This window comes from Callithrix jacchus, chromosome 17 (assembly GCF_049354715.1).
Source record: "Callithrix jacchus isolate 240 chromosome 17, calJac240_pri, whole genome shotgun sequence".
Taxonomy (NCBI): domain Eukaryota; kingdom Metazoa; phylum Chordata; class Mammalia; order Primates; family Cebidae; genus Callithrix; species Callithrix jacchus.
The window spans coordinates 62,456,194-62,474,906 of NC_133518.1; the positions used below are offsets into that span (position 1 = coordinate 62,456,194).

The window sequence follows — 18,713 nt, forward strand, 5'->3', positions numbered from 1 at the left end:
TGTTATAAGCTTTTTCTTTTTTAGAATTTAAGCTTATGAGTTTATCTACGCCCACTATATTCATAATTACAGTTTTATATCTGCATACAAAAGCTATGTAAAAATCAATTTTTCCCAAATATACAAATTTTTTTTTGGATAGTTTAAAACATTTTGATCACAGATTTCAACAGAGTTTTAGGCTGAAAAAAATATCACCATCTAGCAATATCACTTAACACTGTTTGCAAAACACAAGTCTTCCAATGACTGTAAATCTTTTCCTATTCTTTAGTATTTTTCTGATTCTCAGGGCATGAAAACATTATGGGAACAAAAAGGGTTTTTTATGAGGAAAGCACGGAGAACTAATTTGGCTCTAAGGTCAAATGAAAAGTGCCGAGTTATTAAGGAAAAACCAAAAGAAAGGAGTGGCATAATGTCACACCAGCTCATTCATGCCCTGATAATTTCTGTATCCACAATACATATGTAAAGTGTCTCCTTTTGTCTCACATTGTGCTCCGTAATTTACACGAGCATTATCTACATCCTGAGGAGGACAGATTTATATTTGATTGTCTTGTGCATAGGGTGGGTCAGCTTTAACTGTGCAACAGAAAGCCACAAACAGCGTTTTACCTGCACAATATTGCTCTTGAAGGCGGCATTAATTAATGTGGAAACACACTATAAATGCACACTTTTTGCATTTGCAAACATTTATACAGCACAGTAAAAATTCTGTGATAAGGCCAAACCTTTTTTCCCCCAGTCTTTTTTTTTGAATGTGTTTTTAATGCGTTTTTTTTTTTTTTTTTTAAAGATTAAAGTAAAATGTCTCAATTGTAAAAAATACACACCGGGCAAATCCTTACCTGGATAATAAATATCTACATCACAGTACAATAAAATTTCTTCTCTATAAAATTTAAATATGGATTATAGTCTATCACTATCAAAAGAAACACTATGCTAATATTTCCATATTATTAAAATAACAGGAAAAATTACGAGCTTATTTTAGAACCTGATGCCATAGCCGTTGGAAGGGGCAAAGAGATTCAAATGTCGATCATCACTCTCCATTTGAAGAGGAACTGTGGCTTGGTTATTCACTTAAATTCAGTTCATGAAAAAGGTTTAGCCTTACAAATGCTGGCTACATTTCAAAAACCATAAGACTGATTTCGTAATTTATGACTCATGCAGCAAAAGGTCAGTATGACACAGATAGGTTAGAGTTCCATAGAATAAAAAGGTATCACTGACAATGACATGCTTTGAGGGGTGCTCAGCGGTTCCATGGAGGCTGAGTCTGTGGGGGGGCTTAGTGTCGAGGAGGGGCTAGGGCTTGTACCCCTGTTCATCGAGGAGCAACAAGAACGGCGTTGCTGGCACAGAGCGAGGTCCTGGCAGTCCACCCCAGGCCTGCACTGCACATTGAAGAGCTGTCGCCTGGGGCACAGGTGAGGGGGCTTCGCTGGGCTGAGGCATCAACACGTCAAGCGCGTCTTTGAGATCGAGGCTCTAGAAAAAGCTCTGAGGCGGCACGTGGTGTTTTGAGCAGAATCATAAAGAAGAAAACATCTTACTTATTTCACTGTTTCTGGAAATACTGCACATCTAAAAGAGCAAAGTACACTTGGGGGGTCACACACACACACGCACACACTCACACACACCCCACATCGCTCATCCCTAAAAGGGAAGTGATTTAGAAATGCGAATCCCAGCATAACGGGTGTGTTCTCCTCTATTGAGATGTCTCCCTGCTGAAGGGGTGGGAGCGCAGGTGTGCAGGGTGTCTCCATTAGGTCCACACTTGATTTGCAAGTCTGGACAATAGATGAAAAAATGTTTAGAAAAATCTAGAGCAAATCCCTCACAAATGAGTTTTATGAGATGGAGTCTTGAGATGCACTATGTAACTCCGTCAGCTTCAGAAGGAAGGAGTTTAGTTTCAGAGTCATTATCCTTTGAGTCCTATGGCCTTTTCTTTCAATCTGAAGTGTGCTAAGACTTGTCCTACTCGACATGAAGTATTCAGCCTTCAACAAGATTTCCAGACCAGCAGTTTGCCCATTGAAGGCAATCATTTAAGGTGCCAAGGATCAAATGTTCCTTTACTTGGGGCTGGCTGGATGGCTGTTTGTATACCTTACCATTTGGCCAATTCTCGATCATGGTTAGTCCCCAAAGCATTCTGATTTAGCTTGAGATCAGGCTCTGAACTTACATTCAAATCTGGGTGTCCGATGTACTGAGGATCCCACAGAATGAGGAAACTTTCCCCAGAAGGCCTGATGCTGCCGGACCCTGCCTGCTTTCCTTCCTGTCATTCCCTTTGGAAAGAAAGCTTGCCCCAAACAGCAGAGCTTCTCAGGGTTACCCTGGAGCGTAGAGGTGGCTAAGTGTTTATCTTTCAAAGAGTGGTTCCTCAGGGAGTCAAGAGAGAAGGCTGAAATGTTAGCAGAGCACTTAAGGAGCCTGGCTAGAGGCTGCCTAGACAAAACCAAACCCAAAAACAATCTGTCTATAGATACAGCAGGTAATCTGCCAATGAACTTCGTGCCTATAATTGTAAATCTTTTCACCTACTTCCTTTCTCTGGATAACAAGTTCCATAGCAATGTTCTTGCCTCCTTTTCCCCAGAAGCCAGTACAATTGCTTTTGTGCATTGAACATTTAATTCCCCGCCCCTGGATTATTTCCAATCATACTTGGAATTTTCGGTGCTGCTCCTCTTCTTTTTCCAAGGCCTCTAAATAGTTGACTAGTATTGTGTCAAATTATTATTTCAAGTTAATACCAAATGTATGTTTCTTAACTGTTAAGTGGGCCATGCTTCTTGTCTAATAGAGTGATAAATTTAAGTGTTAAAAAACCAACAAAGGAAGCAGATTTTTTATACCCTGAAATTTGTACAATATTAAGGGCAGGAAGGGTTTTAGAGATCATGACTTATTTGTCAGGTGAGAAAACCAAGACCTAAAGTTACAAATCTACCAGTTGACAGAGCACGAACTAGAATCCAGGAACCCAGACTTCTGGGCCAGTATTGCTCCACCAAACTTAAAAAAAGAAAATCTACTTGGTTTTCACAGTGACTTTCCTTCCTTTGTTTTTAGGTAAATCTCACTGATATGGCTTATTTTCCCCAATATTTCCAGGATAAGGCAGTAAAAGGTAGGCAAAGGAATAGTTTATATCTACTACGCCAGTGGAGAATGAGATACATTCAACTGCATGGGTACATTCTATGCCCGTTTTCTGATACTGAAGAGATGAGGCGTCACCATTTGTTTTCTGGGCACAAGCTATTCTAGCACAGGCCATTGGGGAGGCAGGTTGGGCAGGAAAGATAAGTATACACATGGTCTGCAGGTGTTTTCTGTTGAGTATCTATCTGTCAGGGTGTGCTATAAGAGGGAAAGGAGGGTCAGTGGCAGGGCCACTCTGTTTAGAGATAGTCAAGCTATTTAGTGTCTCAGAGTCAGAGGGAAAAAGGGGACTAGGAGATATTGGTTAATGAAGCAAGGAGCTTGAGGATCTAAGCAGAAGGAAGCATCTTCCAGCCATTAGGACATGAAGGGGCTCTCAGAACTCTGCATTTCCTTCAACTCAGAATGTAGCTGCACTAATCTCCTCAAAATTTCTCCAGAAGAAGACTGAAATTTCACCTTATCTTTCCTTGATTAGAAGATTTGATCCATAGGGAAATCTGTTGTCAGGTCAGCAAAGATGCAACCTGGATAAAGAACTTCAGGAGCTTGGGAGAGAGATCAGATGTCACAGAAAATGGGTGTTACCCTGTAAATAGGTTTGATTTCTGTAAAATTGTTCACTGAGCCTAAATGGTAAAGAAGGCTTCCTACTGTGAGGTCATGCTATGTGGGTTTTTGGAAACCATGGAGTCATGGACATTGGTGAAGCTTTCTAATTTCTCTGGGCTCACTGAAAACAAGTATTTTCCTTGTCAATCAGTCAAATACCTGCATATCCTTCGTCATGCCCTTGTATAATTTGAATTAAATCATAAGGTTATAAAAATAATATTGGAAGGGAAGCTGATTTTTTAGGACACAAATATTCCTGTACATTCCAAGTTATGCTCCTAGGAGACCATAAAGAGTGCTGGAAATAGCATGCTCTTGAATAGATGATAATTTGTTCAAGTCTTTCTCTAAAAAGCTGAAAGCCACATCTAACTAAAGGTGGTCTGTGCTCTGCTAACTTGAGCCCTGCGAACATCAGGATTGGGTGGAGGTGGTTGTTATATCTTGGTTTTAAGGCTTCTTTAGTGTCCTGCAGTGCCGTTTTGCTCGCTCAAATCTCAGACCAGGGACGGGTGGGAGCTGGTGATGCTTGGGTGCTGGTGAGTTAATGATTGTCCCCCACCCCATCTCCACAACTGCAAAACCTTGAGAGCATTCACATCAAAGGACTGGAGAACGAAATGCAATAGTTTCAAGTACCCGCATTCAAGGGGCAATTTCATCCATGTCTATGCCAAGGACTACTTCCCTTTCCCCTCCCAAAAAATCCCTCCTGACACAAAGAAACAAACAAAAAAGAGCTAGGCAATGGAATGAAATGACACCCAGTAGTGCTGTAGGAATTATGAGAATGGATCCAGTCAGTCTAATCCTCGAACACTTCCAAGAACAAAGGGGGGAAGAGTTCCGTGGGGCATTCCACCTTCATGTGCAGGAAGCGGCTGGCATGGCAGGCTCCTATCATCCGTAGGTCTGTCACCTTCATCAGGAGTTTTGGCCAAAAGTGTGTCACATGGTGTTTTCGGTAATTGATATAGTGTTCAAAGGCCAGCAGGAAACTATCTTGGTACTTTTCTATTCTCTCAACACAGGCGAGCCCTGGGCGGTCTGTGGGGAAGAGAGAAGATGGAAATTGATTAAGAGATTGAAGGGGGAAGGCTTGCCTTGTCCAGTTCCAGGTCTTTAGTGGGACCTGGAAGATCTAGGGTCTTCCCTCTTAGCCATGAGCATGGATACAGTGTGAACTCTGGTGCTCCAGGGACCAGGTACCAGGAGAGCAGCACCATTTTTATGAAGAGAGTCAGTACTTTATTAAGATAAATATTTCTGTTTCAACAGATCACCTTCCTGGCTGTGAAAGGTGATATCTCCCTGCCAGGGTACATAAGGAGAAGCCTGACATTTGAAATATTCTGCAAGATGAGGGGAACAGTTTTGAATTTCCACTGGCTGCCTGGGAGAGGGGAGAGGATGAGCATGGATGTGCATAGAAAGGGGAGATATATGAAGGGACTGGGGACATTGCAGCAGGCCTGAGGCCAAAGGAAGAATGTGGGATAGCAAAACATTTCCCTGAGGACCAAGATGCACCATGTTTAATTTTGTGTTGTCTTCCAGGCTGCAGTGAACCGGCCTTTCCCTTCCCTTATACCTTTAGTGATAATTGCTACCAGTAGCAGCCTTGTATTAGTCCTGGTTTGGGAATTGAAATGAAATGAAATGGGAAGGTGGGCTGTGCCAGAGTCACCCCATGCAGGGAAGAGAATAGCTATAGTTGGAGCTGGAGTGAATGGACCCTGGGACCCTGGAAAGCCCAGGAAATCTTTTCAAGTCCTGTACAGACCTCTGGGTTCCCACAGTGTGTGGGAGAGGCTCAAGTCAGTTTCTAAAAGTGATAAAGAGGTGACACAAGGAGGCTGGACAACTGGGGAATAGCAGGGCTGCAGACCCTTGGGTGACAAAAATAATCTCTAAACCTGGATGAATTCCTCAAATAGCTCCGGGAGGCCCAACACACCCCTGCTCAGTTCTCTCTGAGTTTCAGTTTCAGTCTGCTTTCTGTGGCTCTGATCAAATGAATTCACACTTCCAAGTTCCAATTATTGAGGTGTCTGTATCAGTAGGAATCTAAACAGGGTTCTGCTTCATTGGAAAGGAAGGGTCAGGACTAGTGTCTCAATTCACCCTTCACCGTATAAACAAACAAACCATACGGGCCTTTGGAATCCCCTATTTAGCTCAAATGGCAATTTGTGCATTTTTATCTTATGTTTTGCTTCTTATTTGACGAAGCTGCTCTGTGGATTTTCTGATTCACTCTCTCTCCCTCTCCCCTATCTTCTCTCTTTGAGTGTGCAAGAATTTTCCAGAGTCCTTTAATTTTTGATCCAAATAGAAGACCAACATATTATTGCTTTGTATGTATTCTTTCAAAGGGAAAATATAATGTGGATTTTGTGGCATCAAAGAGATAAGATGGTCACATAAATGACATAGTGAGAACTGACATTTTGATGATGCTTGAATGGCACTGAACAGGTTTATGAAGAGAGAAACATTTTAAAGACGGAAGACCATTTTTAACTCCTTAAGACAAAAGTTCTCAAAGAAATGTCCCTCAGATCATTTTCATTTTTTCTCTTCAAACTGCAGGACCAAGTAATTTACAAGTAGTGGCTAGTGGAAAGTCTTGGAAGAAAACGTCTAAGATACAGTGTAAGTGAAATGCCACATAAAACATGGGGCTTAGGACATCAGGCTGCGAACGAACTGGAGACTTGGAGCTCCGATAGCCAGCTATCATTTGCCAGATGCACAGTGTCTTGTAATATTTTTCTGGTCCTGGCAGTATTAATGAAGAGGGCCTGCATCACTATGGAGGGTGGATTGTGAAGGGTTATTAAGTTGTCCTGTAGCTGTCAGGCAGTGCCAGCCTCTTGGCATGAGAAAATTGGGAGGAATCATACGGTTTGGTGTTTGATAGTGTTTGGCATCACATTCACAGTTTTTGTCATCTCTACCTCCTTCTCCCTTTATCTACCTTACTTAGATCATTTGCTTAATAATCTGTTAAACTGACCCACTACAGTAGAAACATCTTATTATTCAGTAACAAAAATCCATTTAATATAAGTAAGAAGATAACCACAAAAATGGAGGCATGGCAAAAGCCTTTGTAACTTTGGAGCTGAAGCTTCTGGCTGAACATTGCTCCTGAGATCCACTCTCTTTGTCAGAAAAGGAAGGTTAGCAAGTGTTACAGAGGTGTTAAAGGCAGACTAGCACCACAGTGAGTCTCTCTCCTTGCCTTATTTGGAAGGAGATATAACCAGGAAGAAAACTGTCGAAGAAATAGCTTTCTCATGGTGTGATTCAACATTATTTAAAACTGTCTTTGTACCACTAAAATCCCAGCTCAAAAAATTACCATGAGTCCCTCCAGAAATAGAATTCCTATGTATGTAGCTTAATTTCTTCATTTTAAAGGTCACTGGAGCCCAGAGAAGCTAGGGGACCACCCAAATTCACACCGGGAGTCGGTAGACAAGCTATAAATTTTATTTGAGAATAATTCTCCGGAGGGACTGTGGGCCCCATTTCTTGCTGTCTGTCACTGGAGACCATCTTTAGTTCTAGAGGTCATCTATAGCTCCTGTCATGGGAACTTTCCCCACATGGTGGTTTCCCTCATGAAGCTGGCACAGAGAATCCCTAGAGCAAGTCTGCCAGCAAGGGGGAATCTTAGATTATGTAATATAATCACATGGGGGTGACATCAAATTTGCCATATTCTCTTGGTTAGAAGCAAGGCACAGGTTCTGTACACAATGAAGGACAGGAGCTGATCAGGGTGTGAACACTGCGAGGTGTGGAGTCTGGGGAGCCGGTCTGGAGTCTGTGCCACAGTGTACATGGGAGTTCATTATGCTATTCTATCTACTTACCTTTGAAATTTTCCATAATAAAAAGAATTATTTCTGTTTTAAAAGTCTGCCATATCTAAATTTCCTATAGCAAATATATTTCTAGATCAGCTTTAAAAAAAGAATTCTAGGCCAGGCATGGGGGCTCATGCCTATAATCCCAGCAATTTGGAAAACTGAAGTTAGAAGATCACTTGAGCTCAGGAGTTCAAGACCAGCCTGGGCGACATAGTGAGACCCATCTCTCCAAAAAAAATAAATAAATAAAATAAAATAGCCAGGGGTGCTGGTGTGTGCCTGGAGAGGCTGAGGCAGGAGAATATCTTGAGCCCAGCAGGTCAAGGCTGCAGTGAGCTGTGTTTACACCACTGCACTCCAGCCTGGGCAACAGAGCAAGACCCTGTCTCAGGTTAAAAAAAAAAAAATCCTACTGAGTTAACTAGGAAGCAGCAACTCTACAAAGGATTCTCAATGTACTTGTGACTGATATTTTACCCACATATTCAGCCATTCATTCAAAAAAATAAGCTTTTCTTGAATTCTACTGAACACTGGCCTAGGTGCTGGATATACAATCAGACACATCTGTGTCCTCAAAAAAAAAGTCCACAGGGACTTATGTGGACAAGCGAAGTAGGTAGTTACAGTGTAGAGTGACAAGTGCCAGAGCACAGCTACACTTGGGTTCCCTGAAAATGCAGAGGACTCGGAAACCACTTCCATTTAAAACTATCTTCCCTGAAAGGGTTTGATCTGTTTTGTATTCCTTATTTATTATGACATGATCCCCGAAGGATAAAAGCCAGCATTATCTGCCCCAGCTGACGGGAGTTAGATGTTTTGGTGATGAGCTATGGTGGCTTACAGAGGGCTCCCCGTCCTGTGCTATTCTCCCATCTAGAGGGGGACTGGTGAGTCTGGGCTGGCACTCAGACTTGTTTGGGCCTATCCAATGTGGATGAAGTGATGCTGTGTGATTTGAGTCTTATGCTCATGGGATCTTCAACTTCTGCTTTCGTGTGCTTGAAACTCTCTCTTGGAATCTAACAGCCAAGGAAGAAGTCTAACTACCCTGCAGGAGGAAAGGCCTTGTGGAGGGAGGTCTGAACCAGTGTTTGATGTTCCAGCCGAACTCCAGTCATCTTGGATGTTTAAGCCACTAAGTTTTCGGTTGGTGTGCTATTTAGCAAACTTCAGTTGTAGCTGAGCCATGAACAAACTCTAGCTTGTATCCATGGTTTCCACACACAGAACTTAACACAAAATTGTGTGGTCACTCACATCCATATCTTGTATACCCCAAACCAGAAGGAGGCAACTTTGGCCGAAGACTATGAAGAGGGCTGCATGGTGTCCACCAAAGGTGGATCACTTCATAGAGTCTTTAAGATGGCTCCTTTGGCTTCTTTCTACCCTGGGACACTGCAAAAAGCATCAGACTTCTGACATCCCCCCTTTAAGTTCCCAGTCTACTGGCAAACCTGCAATTTCTTGCTGAAGAAGAGTGAGCTACGTTTCTGAAGCTAAAGGGGCACTGAAACTCATCAAGGGATTGGAATTAGCACTAGACAAGCAAAAGCTCTTTGGATGCCCACTAACAAGTCTAGGCACACTCACCTGAAGACATCAGCAGGACGGCCTGAAGGAGGGCTACTTCAGTGTCATCCAGGTTGAAAGAAGACAGAGACATGCCCAGGTCAAAGATGGCGTCTGACACCACCCCAAGACCCCCATTTTTCAGCTGGCCCCGTGTCACTGCCATTTCCCCATTCAAGGTTAAAGTCTCACTTTCTGGGTCATAGCGCACAGCAGCGCGAAGGGACATGATCTCCATGCAGCAGCCTTTGAGGAGGATGATCTGGTCTTCACATGGCAGCTGAAAAGAACCAGCTCATGTCAGCGAAGAATAAATGGACAAACGCCAGTCAGGAACAACACACAATATCTTAAAAGCAACAGGAATAACCTTCTGTCATTAACATTAGTCCTGCATTCTTTGAGCCCATGGCTTTCCCTTCCCTGCTTGGCAGACTTTCAACAACCATATTTCAGACTCAAAGTTGGCTGTAATCTTTGCCAACTTCAACCTCAGGAGTTTGCATTGTTTTTACGACAGATGCAGGTCTCCAACTGCTATGACAGTCGTGTGAAACTGTGCTAATAACTCCTCAGTTTGGGGGTTTTATAACTTCAACTGATAACTGCTTGAGAGCAGGGTTTATGTTAAACTCTCCATTTTTGTTTGTTTTTTTGTCTTGTAGCTTGAATAGGTAACAGCTTACCCTACTGTTTAGCTGGCAACTGGGCTTCCTTTAGGTTTTTGAAGCACATTTGCTCTTTGAGCCTCTTGGCAGAGAACTAGAGGGTTGCTGGCAGAGATACATGTTGCCCGTGAGACCCAGAGATATAAGCTTCATCTAAAGTCACCCAGGGACTTAAAGGCAGAGGGGAGGGCAGAATTCAGACCTCCTGGCTCCCAAGGTTGTGTTCTTCTCAGTACCTTAGACACAGGAGTTACTCAACACATCGGGTCTTTCTGCTGGTGTTGCAATCTCCTTTTAAGCTCATATGGTTACCCTGTTAATTAGGATTTGTGAGAATGTGGCAACATTAATAATAAAAAATACCTTTGCTCCTAGGCAAAATAATAAAAACCAGAATTTTATTTTCTGGAAGGGGAGACTGTTTAATCAAATGCTATTATCAAAGTAATTTGGAAGGCTATTAGTAAATGGGCGTGTTTGATGAATTGGGCATCATGCCCAGATTTCCATGCATCACCTCATTTAATCTTGACAGCAATACAATGAGGTAAATATCATAATTCCATATTACTTACAGATGTGGAAATCCAGGCACTGAGAGGGTAACAAGCTGGGTTGGGGGGGTGGTCACATGAATATTTCGTGGATAGGATTTGAAACTGGATCTGTCAGAATCCAATGCCAAGAGCAGAAGGGAACATACTCTTTTTACCATGGATATTACTAAGTTTTCATAAACAACAAATGTGTGAGTTACATCTAATATCCATCTCTTCATTAGCGCAGTTACAAATTCCTTTTGGGAAATGCTTTTGGCAATACTTGACCAGTCCAATTTGCGTTAGTATGTAAAAGCAATACAACTGAATTACGTATAAAATACTGGGTGTTTTATATTTTTTACTAGCTCAGCCTAGTCACTTTACCATTTAATTTCAAACTGCTTGGCTTTTTCTACAAAATAAAAGTCATTGCATACTTGATTCTGGAATCCATTTATATGAATTCTCTCCTTCCACTCATTTTTTAAAAAGCACTGTGATTTGCTTTTGTCTAGATTCTGATTGCTAAACATAGATTGCTGGCCCCAACCACTGAGTTTTTGTATTTCCCCAAAGTTCCCAGGTAATGCTTATGTTGCTGGTTCACAGATCCCACTCTTGAGAACTACTAGCACAGAACAGCAACGGGAAGTTACTAATCAGATCAAACCATTTATTTTTAAAATGTGTCACAAAGTATGCAAACTTGGGCAGGCCCCACTTTTGAAACCAAGTCTGATTATAGATGAAGTAGAAATTTTCTTTTCCAAATTTCTAGTTTAAGTACCAACTGTTGAAGATTAGTTCAAATTTAAATAAAAGCTGAATAAGTATTTGCAAAGGATCACCAATGGTTTAAAAACTGGGCCAGATGCCTTTTCCTTTAAGAGGGATTTGTAGGATCCTTGTGAGATTTGTTTCAACACGTGGGCAAATAATCTCTTAGACACCTGCCAAAATGCTTTCATTGTGAGTACACTCTACAAGGGCCTGACAGGCAGTGATGCAGGGATACTCCCACAGGTTCTTCCTGCCTCCTTAGGAGAGCATCACTCAGGTTGACTGGCAAAGATGATAGGGCCCTGCACTCTAGAAGTGTTTTTGCATGTTGTTTTGGCAGCTCTGCCAAAGATGACTTCAGCTCTTGTGAAGCCGCTGCTGTCATGCCAATCTTGTTTGGTGGGATGGCATGGATCTTAGAAGAACAATTATCATGAACACAGTTTGAATAGCAGATGTGATAAACTGCCTCTGGCAAGAGACCCCTGGCTCTCAAGACCACCTGAGATCTCCAGCCCACTCCACGGGTAGCCCAGGAACCTATACAGTTCATTCCCTTCTTTCAGGTTTCAAAGAGAGTGTAAAAAGGTCATCAGGAGGCCTCAAAGATGGAAAACATATGCATCTCTGCTGTAAAGGTGCTCCCACCATCCTACCGCCATCGCCTTTTGTAATTTTCAGAGTGCATGCTATTAGGGTGGAAAGAGATGGAATCAAAAATGAAACAGGCTTGGATTTTTAAGGGAAACCTGGATAGATAAGCTTGCCACAACCCATGCTTGAAAAGTTCCATGTTGACCCCCTTGCCCTTGCCACGGACAAAAGTGCACAGTGCGTTTGCTCCTGGTGGTGGAGATGGTTCCTTCAACTGAAATATCTCTTCAGTGGTTGGTTTACATGAGCTTTACATTTTTAAAAAAACCGTCTCTGGGGGGGCATTCAAAGGCACTATGTGACTGGCAGTCTGGCTGGAGTTGTAGGGGTCACAAACTCAGTAGTGTTCCTCTTCAGACCAAAGAACTGGGGGCAAAGGGACACAGCCAGAGAGAGGAGCAAGAGAGGTCCAGGGAAACAAAACCATCCCCACAAACAAAAGGGAAAGATGACAGCCAGAACTGGCAGGAATGAGGGGAAACAAGCCTGTCAGCGGATGTGAGAGTGAACGTAGTTTCTCTCATGAGGGCAATTTGGCAACACATATACAAAGCCTGTTTATCTTGGTCCTTCAACTCCATGTCCAGGCTTTACCCTTCACTCGCTGTCAGTGATGTGAGCAGGATCTTGTTGTCAGAATGTTCATGGCAGCATATTTTTATTAGTGAAAAACTGGAAATGAACTATAGATCCAGTAAAAACAAATAACATAAATTATGGTAGATGTATTCTTTGGAATACTATGTGGTCATTGAAAATCATTTTGTGGAAAAGAAAATGTAAAAGCTACGTCCTGCCATTGAGGGTAAAAAGTTAGGTACAGTGACAGGTACTGGTAATGACCTGTTTATCTTGGTGCTGATCATGTGGGTGGTTCAGTTTGTAAAAATTTATTGAGCTGCACCCTTATGACATATACACTTCATTCTTTAATAAAAAGTTAAAAATAGTTTCATACACAGAAAGTACATTATGGTATACATTGTATTAAATATATTTTATATTTCACATATATATGTATGTGTACACGTGTGTGTGTACACACAAAAATATTTGCAAAAAGACTAAGGTGCCAAAAACTTCTGGTACTCTTACCATAAATCATTACCTTTATTATGTCATATAAATAAACCTTCAATGAATATGTAAAATTTTTACAATATCATCTAAAATGTTAATAGATGTCTACTTTTAAAAAAGGTGTCAAAGGCATGGGAAGCTCCATGCCCAATACAGATATAAATCAAAGTCCCTTCCTCAGCACCTACTGACTTCTTTAGGGCTGGGGTATGAGTCATTGCTACTGCAAGGCTGTGGGTACTAGCATATCGGGTCCCCTGGTGCTATAGACTGAATGTCTGTATCCTTTCAAAATCCATATGTTGCAACCTAATCCCCAGTGTGATGGTACTGAAGGTGGGCCTTAGGGAGGTGATGAGGTCATGAAAGTGGTGCCTTCATGAATGGGATTTGTGCCTTTGTAAAAGATCCCAGGAGCTCCCTTGTGCTGTCTGCTGTGAGGGGACACGGTAAGAAGACAGCTGTCTTATGACATATACACTTCCCTGTCTTTCTGGATATGGCTTCTGTAGAGGCTCAGAAATGGGCAGTGAGAAGTGTCCTCATAATGTCTGAGGTCTCTCTGTCTCCCTCTGGGGTCCTGTTACTGCAAACTCAAAGACACAAGAGAGCTGGGCGCCAAGCAGCAGGCAGTCATTCTAGGTGAGGAAACCTAGCTTATTTTTAGGTGAGACCAGGATCACTTATCACTCAGCCCGCTTACCCAAGAGGCTCAGAGCTGTCCGTGACCCTCTCTCTATTTGGTATGTTTCTGGGTCCCCTTGAACGTATACAGAGCAATAGACAAGCACCTTATGAAGTACTTTTTTTTTTTTTTTTTAAAGTTCTCCAGAAAACATAATCAACCCCACTTGATTCAGAAGAAGGAAGTTAGAGGCAGGATGGAAATGTAACAGATAAAATAAAAGCAGTATTAGCAGCTAAACTTTATGGAATACTTATTATAACCCAGACACTGTTAATTACTTTACAAATACATTATCCCACTTAAACCTTTCAATAGCTCTAAGAGGTGGATACTATTGTGATTCCCATTTTACAGATGAGATAAGTGAAGTTTGAAGATACTGGATAACTTGTTTAGGATTCTTGCCCACGTAGCTGACTGTCGAGACAGTGACATCGGCCACCACAGGGCAGGACTGATAAAGTGTCCCAAAGGGAAAGCTGATGACCTCTGGTGGGGCAACTCTCTAGGGTGCCCTGAAGCTAGCACAAGAAAAAATGAGCTTATAGGAAAAGAGGAAAGGTGTGTGAAGATGTTAAGAGCCTGGTTCTGTGAGGGGCATTTAACTTATTCTTGAGGATTAAGACGTGACCACACAGTCATCTCTCTGGGCTATGCCCTGGAAAGAATACAGACCTAAGTTTCAACCATGGTGCCACATTTGGATAAGTTAACTTAATCTCTTTGATCTTGATTGTCCCCATCTGAAAATGGGGTTAATACGAGCCACCCTGCAAATCTGTTAGAAGGATTAGATTTAATGTGGGCCAATCCAAGTACCTGAGTGCAGTAACTAGGACATCATAGGTGCTAAGTCAATGAAAGCTATTGCTATCATTATTTCTCAATGCCTGGAATCAGGAGGATGAATAGGACCTTGATGGACCTTACCGGGACAAGCTAATGAACAATGACTAAATACAGAAAGTGGGAAATACAGATGAAATAGAATGCATTTTCATTTTGTACTGACATTGCTTTCATATGATTAAGTCCCTACCAATTAACATTAAATTGTAAATAATACCCAGTATTCCTGGAAACAAATGAAACTATAATTAAAAATAATGCAGAAGGAAAAACATTCTCACCTCACAAAACATAGGCAACTTTTTGGCAAAATCCACCACTCTGGTAATTGCTGGTGTGATAATTTTTGTAAAATGGCTGAAGGCTTCCAAGTCAACCTTTCCACCTTCTGGGGCATTTACTATCGGTGCTTGTCCAATGTCTTCTGGCTAAGGAGGCGAAAAAAGAAAGATTTAAATCAGGAAGTTGAAGGGAGCTTTATTTATCATAGTTCTTATGCGGCAGGAAATCTCTTCTGAACTGACGTCCTGTATGGCTTCCGGTTTTCACATCATTTGTTAACAATCTATATGGTTTATACATCACTTATTTCTTTGAGCAAAGATATATGCCTTGGCCATTACTTGCTTTAATAGGCCCCCAGTGACAATGTTTACAGGACTGTTGCTGCAGAGAGATAGAGAGAAGAGAGAGAGACAGAGAGAGAGAGAGAGAGAGAGAGAGAAGCAAGGAGAGGAATTTGGGGCTTGCTTCTGAATGCACACAGGGTGTGTACTTAGGTAAGGTGACATAACTTCTAGGGGCTCTGGGATGGCATGGTCAGAGCATTGCACATACTGATGTGTGTCTGTGTGTGGGAGGTGGGTACAACATGGGCAGTGATAGAGCAGAGGGTGGGCCCTAGCAAATGGTGCCCTGTAGCTTCTTGCTTCTGACCCAGCTAGGGCTTGAAGCTCCCCTCTGTCCTACAGACTCCAGTTTGAGGTGATCTCAGCTGAGGGTTGAGTGGGAAGATTGCTAGGATGTCTACAGGAAACTTGGCAAACCTTGGGGCAGAATGATGAATTTGCTAGTATTTAATGTCCCTAGGGCACCTCTCTGTTGTTTACTTGCTCAAGAACAATCCATGGCCTTGCTGCCCTAAGGGAAGTACAGCAGCATGGATGTCTGTGGACTTCTTCCCAAGACCTTTCCCAGAGCAGATGGTGCAGAATCAACATTTCAGCAAGACTCCCCAGGTGACTTATGTTTCCCCCAATGTCTATAGCCACCATCTAAGTTTCTCATTCAGTGACCTCGCTGATGTGATCTGTGTTCATCTATCTCCTGCTGTCACCCAGTGCTTCCTTCAGGAAGAGTCTGCTCCACTTCTCCTCCTTGTCTTTGTGATAATCATAACCACCATTTATTTGTGGCCTACAAGTGAGCCAGCCGCTTTGCATACTACCCTGTCTCAAGTAGTTCTCATTCGAATCCTGATTTGCAGGTGAGCAAACCAGGGCTCAGAAAGGTTAAGAGGAAGCTGCTGAGGCCAGGCCTGTGATCTGGGTGGCCCTGACTCCACACAGCAGTCTCCCCAGAGCTCCACCCCACCTCACCCCTACTGCAAGGCTTTTACTCCTTGTGGACCTTTTGACATGAGAGAACAGAATCTCTACTCCTCTGAACATGCTCTTTGTCAACCTTTGCATCTGTCTCCCAGGAAGATGTGAATGTGACCAAGGAGATCACAGAGACTCAGGCCCTACCCAGTGGTGGCCACCTTTGCCTAGAGCCACAATAAATAGGAAAAGGCCAGTTTCTTTTCAGCATCCAGGGGCTTGGAGGGATAATGGTGGGGGATGGGAACGAGGAACTGGCACTGTGAGTGAGTTGAGCAAGATTGAATTCCTCACTTGCAGAGCAGTGAGGACACTGAGTGTAGTGAGACTAGCTTAACATAGTGGCCCCCAAATTTCACTGCACATCAGTATCACTTGAATTCTGGGCCTCCTCCACAGTGTATCTGATTCAGCAGGTCAGGGGTGGAGCCTGGGAATCTGTATTTCTAACAGGTTCCCAGGGTGTGCTGATGAAGCTGCTCTAGGCCCACTCTTTGAGAATCACTGAGTTAGCGGTAACCAACTCCAGCTTAGGGTAATCCAGTTCCCATGCTTCCTCCCACATATCTCCTCTGTTACTGCCCACATCACATTTTTAGCAGGAGGAAAAGCAAAAGATGATTCTTTTAATCCTTTTGGTGCCAGAGCACCAGGGTCAACAGGAGCAGCCCGGGAGTTATGGTTATAGCCTCAGGGCAAGGTTTTAAAAACGTATTATTAATACCTAACAAAGGCTGGCTGCAGTTAACTTTTCTTTTTGACTATCCTGCAGTGTCCTGTTTATTTTTTACTTTATTTTTTTGTTTGTGTTGCTGGCAGTGAGTGGATGAAACCTGGTTTTTGTCATGTTTTATAATGATTGACAATGTTTTGGGGCAACTGTTGGCATAGCAAGCCCATGGAAGGCTGCTGTTCAGCCCTCTCTGAGTGCAGACAGAATTGATGACGTAATCATGTGTACAGCCTCCTTCTTCCCTCTTACCTAGATTGAGCTAAAGGAAAAGGTACTTCTGCTCCTTTGGGTAATGCTGCTCCCTGCAGCCTTCAGTCATCCCTGCTCTTCTTTATAATTTCTTCTCATTCCTGAAACTGAGGCTCATCTCACTGACCTTGTCTACTTGCCAAGTCTTTTATGAAGATGAACTGATCAAAGGAATATGGACACACATTCAGAAAGGCAGAGAATCATATATATAAATTAGAAATATATAGGGTGAACATTTTTCAGAAATAAAAAATTGAAAAGTGTAATAACATCGTTTTGGCCTGGTTGAATGTAAACATCTCTCAATGAATACTGATAGATCTAATCTGATGTATTTAAATGGCACTCAGTATCTTTTGAAATGTTGGTGGGTTAATACTAATGTTAATTATTTTCATTCAATTTGTGGGTGTGTGGGTTATTTGAATTCCACTTGTGACATGTCTAAAGAGTTGAAAAAAGGAGAGAAAGTGTTCAAGGAAATATGGCAATTTTAAGTAAAATTAAACCCCCAAATGTAACAACCTCATAAATTTTCTATTGAAAATATATATCAAAGTAGAATAAAAAAATTACTTTTAAGCCTCTGGATATTTAATGGCAAATAAAATTGCTAGAAGTAAAACTACAAACAAAGTAAAACCCTTCAATTTTATCATTAAAAGTTTTTTCCATAATGGGTCTTAGATACTGGAGCAACAAAAAAGAATCTATCTATCTGTCTGTATACATCCATAAATTGACCTGAGTTACCATCTAGTTAATCAAGGTTGAGCAAGAAAACGCTGTTTGTTACTTCCCTGAAGATTTTTCACTTATAATGAAGATACAAAACATTTTTTTTTTTTTTGAGATGGAGTTTCGCTCTTGTTACCCAGGCTGGAGTGCAATGGCGCCATCTCGGCTCACCGCAACCTCAGCCTCCTGAGTAGCTGGGATTACAGGCACGCACTACCATGCCCAGCTAATTTTTTGTATTTTTAGTAGAGACGGGGTTTCACCATGTTGACCAGGATGGTCTTGATCTCTTGACCTCATGATCCACCTGCTTCGGCCTCCCAAAGTGCTGGGATTACAGGCGTGTGCCACCGTGCCCGGCCCAAGATACAAAATTTTAAAAAATATTTGGAGGATGTTAAAAATAGAGTACAAATATTTTACACTAGTTGAACCTATTAGATATCTTATTACAGCTAATAGCCTTGTATACTACTATATGAAATACTTTTGCTCATATACACATATATATTTATGTGCCCAAGATCAAGCTCAGATACCGATGATAAGTCTCTAGCTTGCTTGTAGATTTGCCACCGTAGACCTGTAGGGAAAGCCTGCTTTTTGCCTCTGTGGATCCAACTGCCTTAGCTAGCTCATGGTGGTTCTTTCACCTCTCACTCTGATATCCTCTCTTTGCCCAAAATGGACCTCCCGAGCTGGCCCAGCTGTCTTCTCTATGTCTTCCCTACAACTTGCCTTACATTTTCCCATTTCACTGCTGCCTTCTCTCCAGACTTTTGCTTTCTCCAAAGCCCCCACTTCTGTCTGTCATCTCTGTCTTTTCCAAATCCCATTTTCTCTTCAAGAC

At 42.2% G+C, this 18,713-nt stretch overlaps 1 protein-coding gene and 1 long non-coding RNA gene across 19 annotated transcripts in view; one reads left to right on the forward strand and one right to left on the reverse strand.

Annotated features, from left to right (window-relative positions):
* Nucleotides 1-18,713, forward strand: part of LOC118148771 (uncharacterized) — an 88,684-nt gene that overhangs the window by 16,342 nt on the left and 53,629 nt on the right. The window lies entirely within an intron of this gene.
* The window catches only part of THRB (thyroid hormone receptor beta), a 388,999-nt gene continuing 371,042 nt past the window's right edge, over nt 757-18,713 (reverse strand). For 12 of the 17 annotated variants that reach the window (XM_035277784.3, XM_035277782.3, XM_035277783.3 and 9 more), the window contains 3 exons: nt 14,821-14,967; nt 9,300-9,558; nt 757-4,866 (listed from right to left, as the gene is read on the reverse strand). In XM_035277784.3, coding sequence (XP_035133675.1) covers nt 4,625-4,866; nt 9,300-9,558; nt 14,821-14,967 — 648 coding nt within the window. In that variant the 3' untranslated portion in view covers nt 757-4,624. The remainder of the gene's footprint in view (nt 4,867-9,299; nt 9,559-14,820; nt 14,968-18,713) is intronic. The other 5 variants (XM_078354405.1, XM_035277791.3, XM_035277790.3 and 2 more) reach the window with 1 other exon arrangement.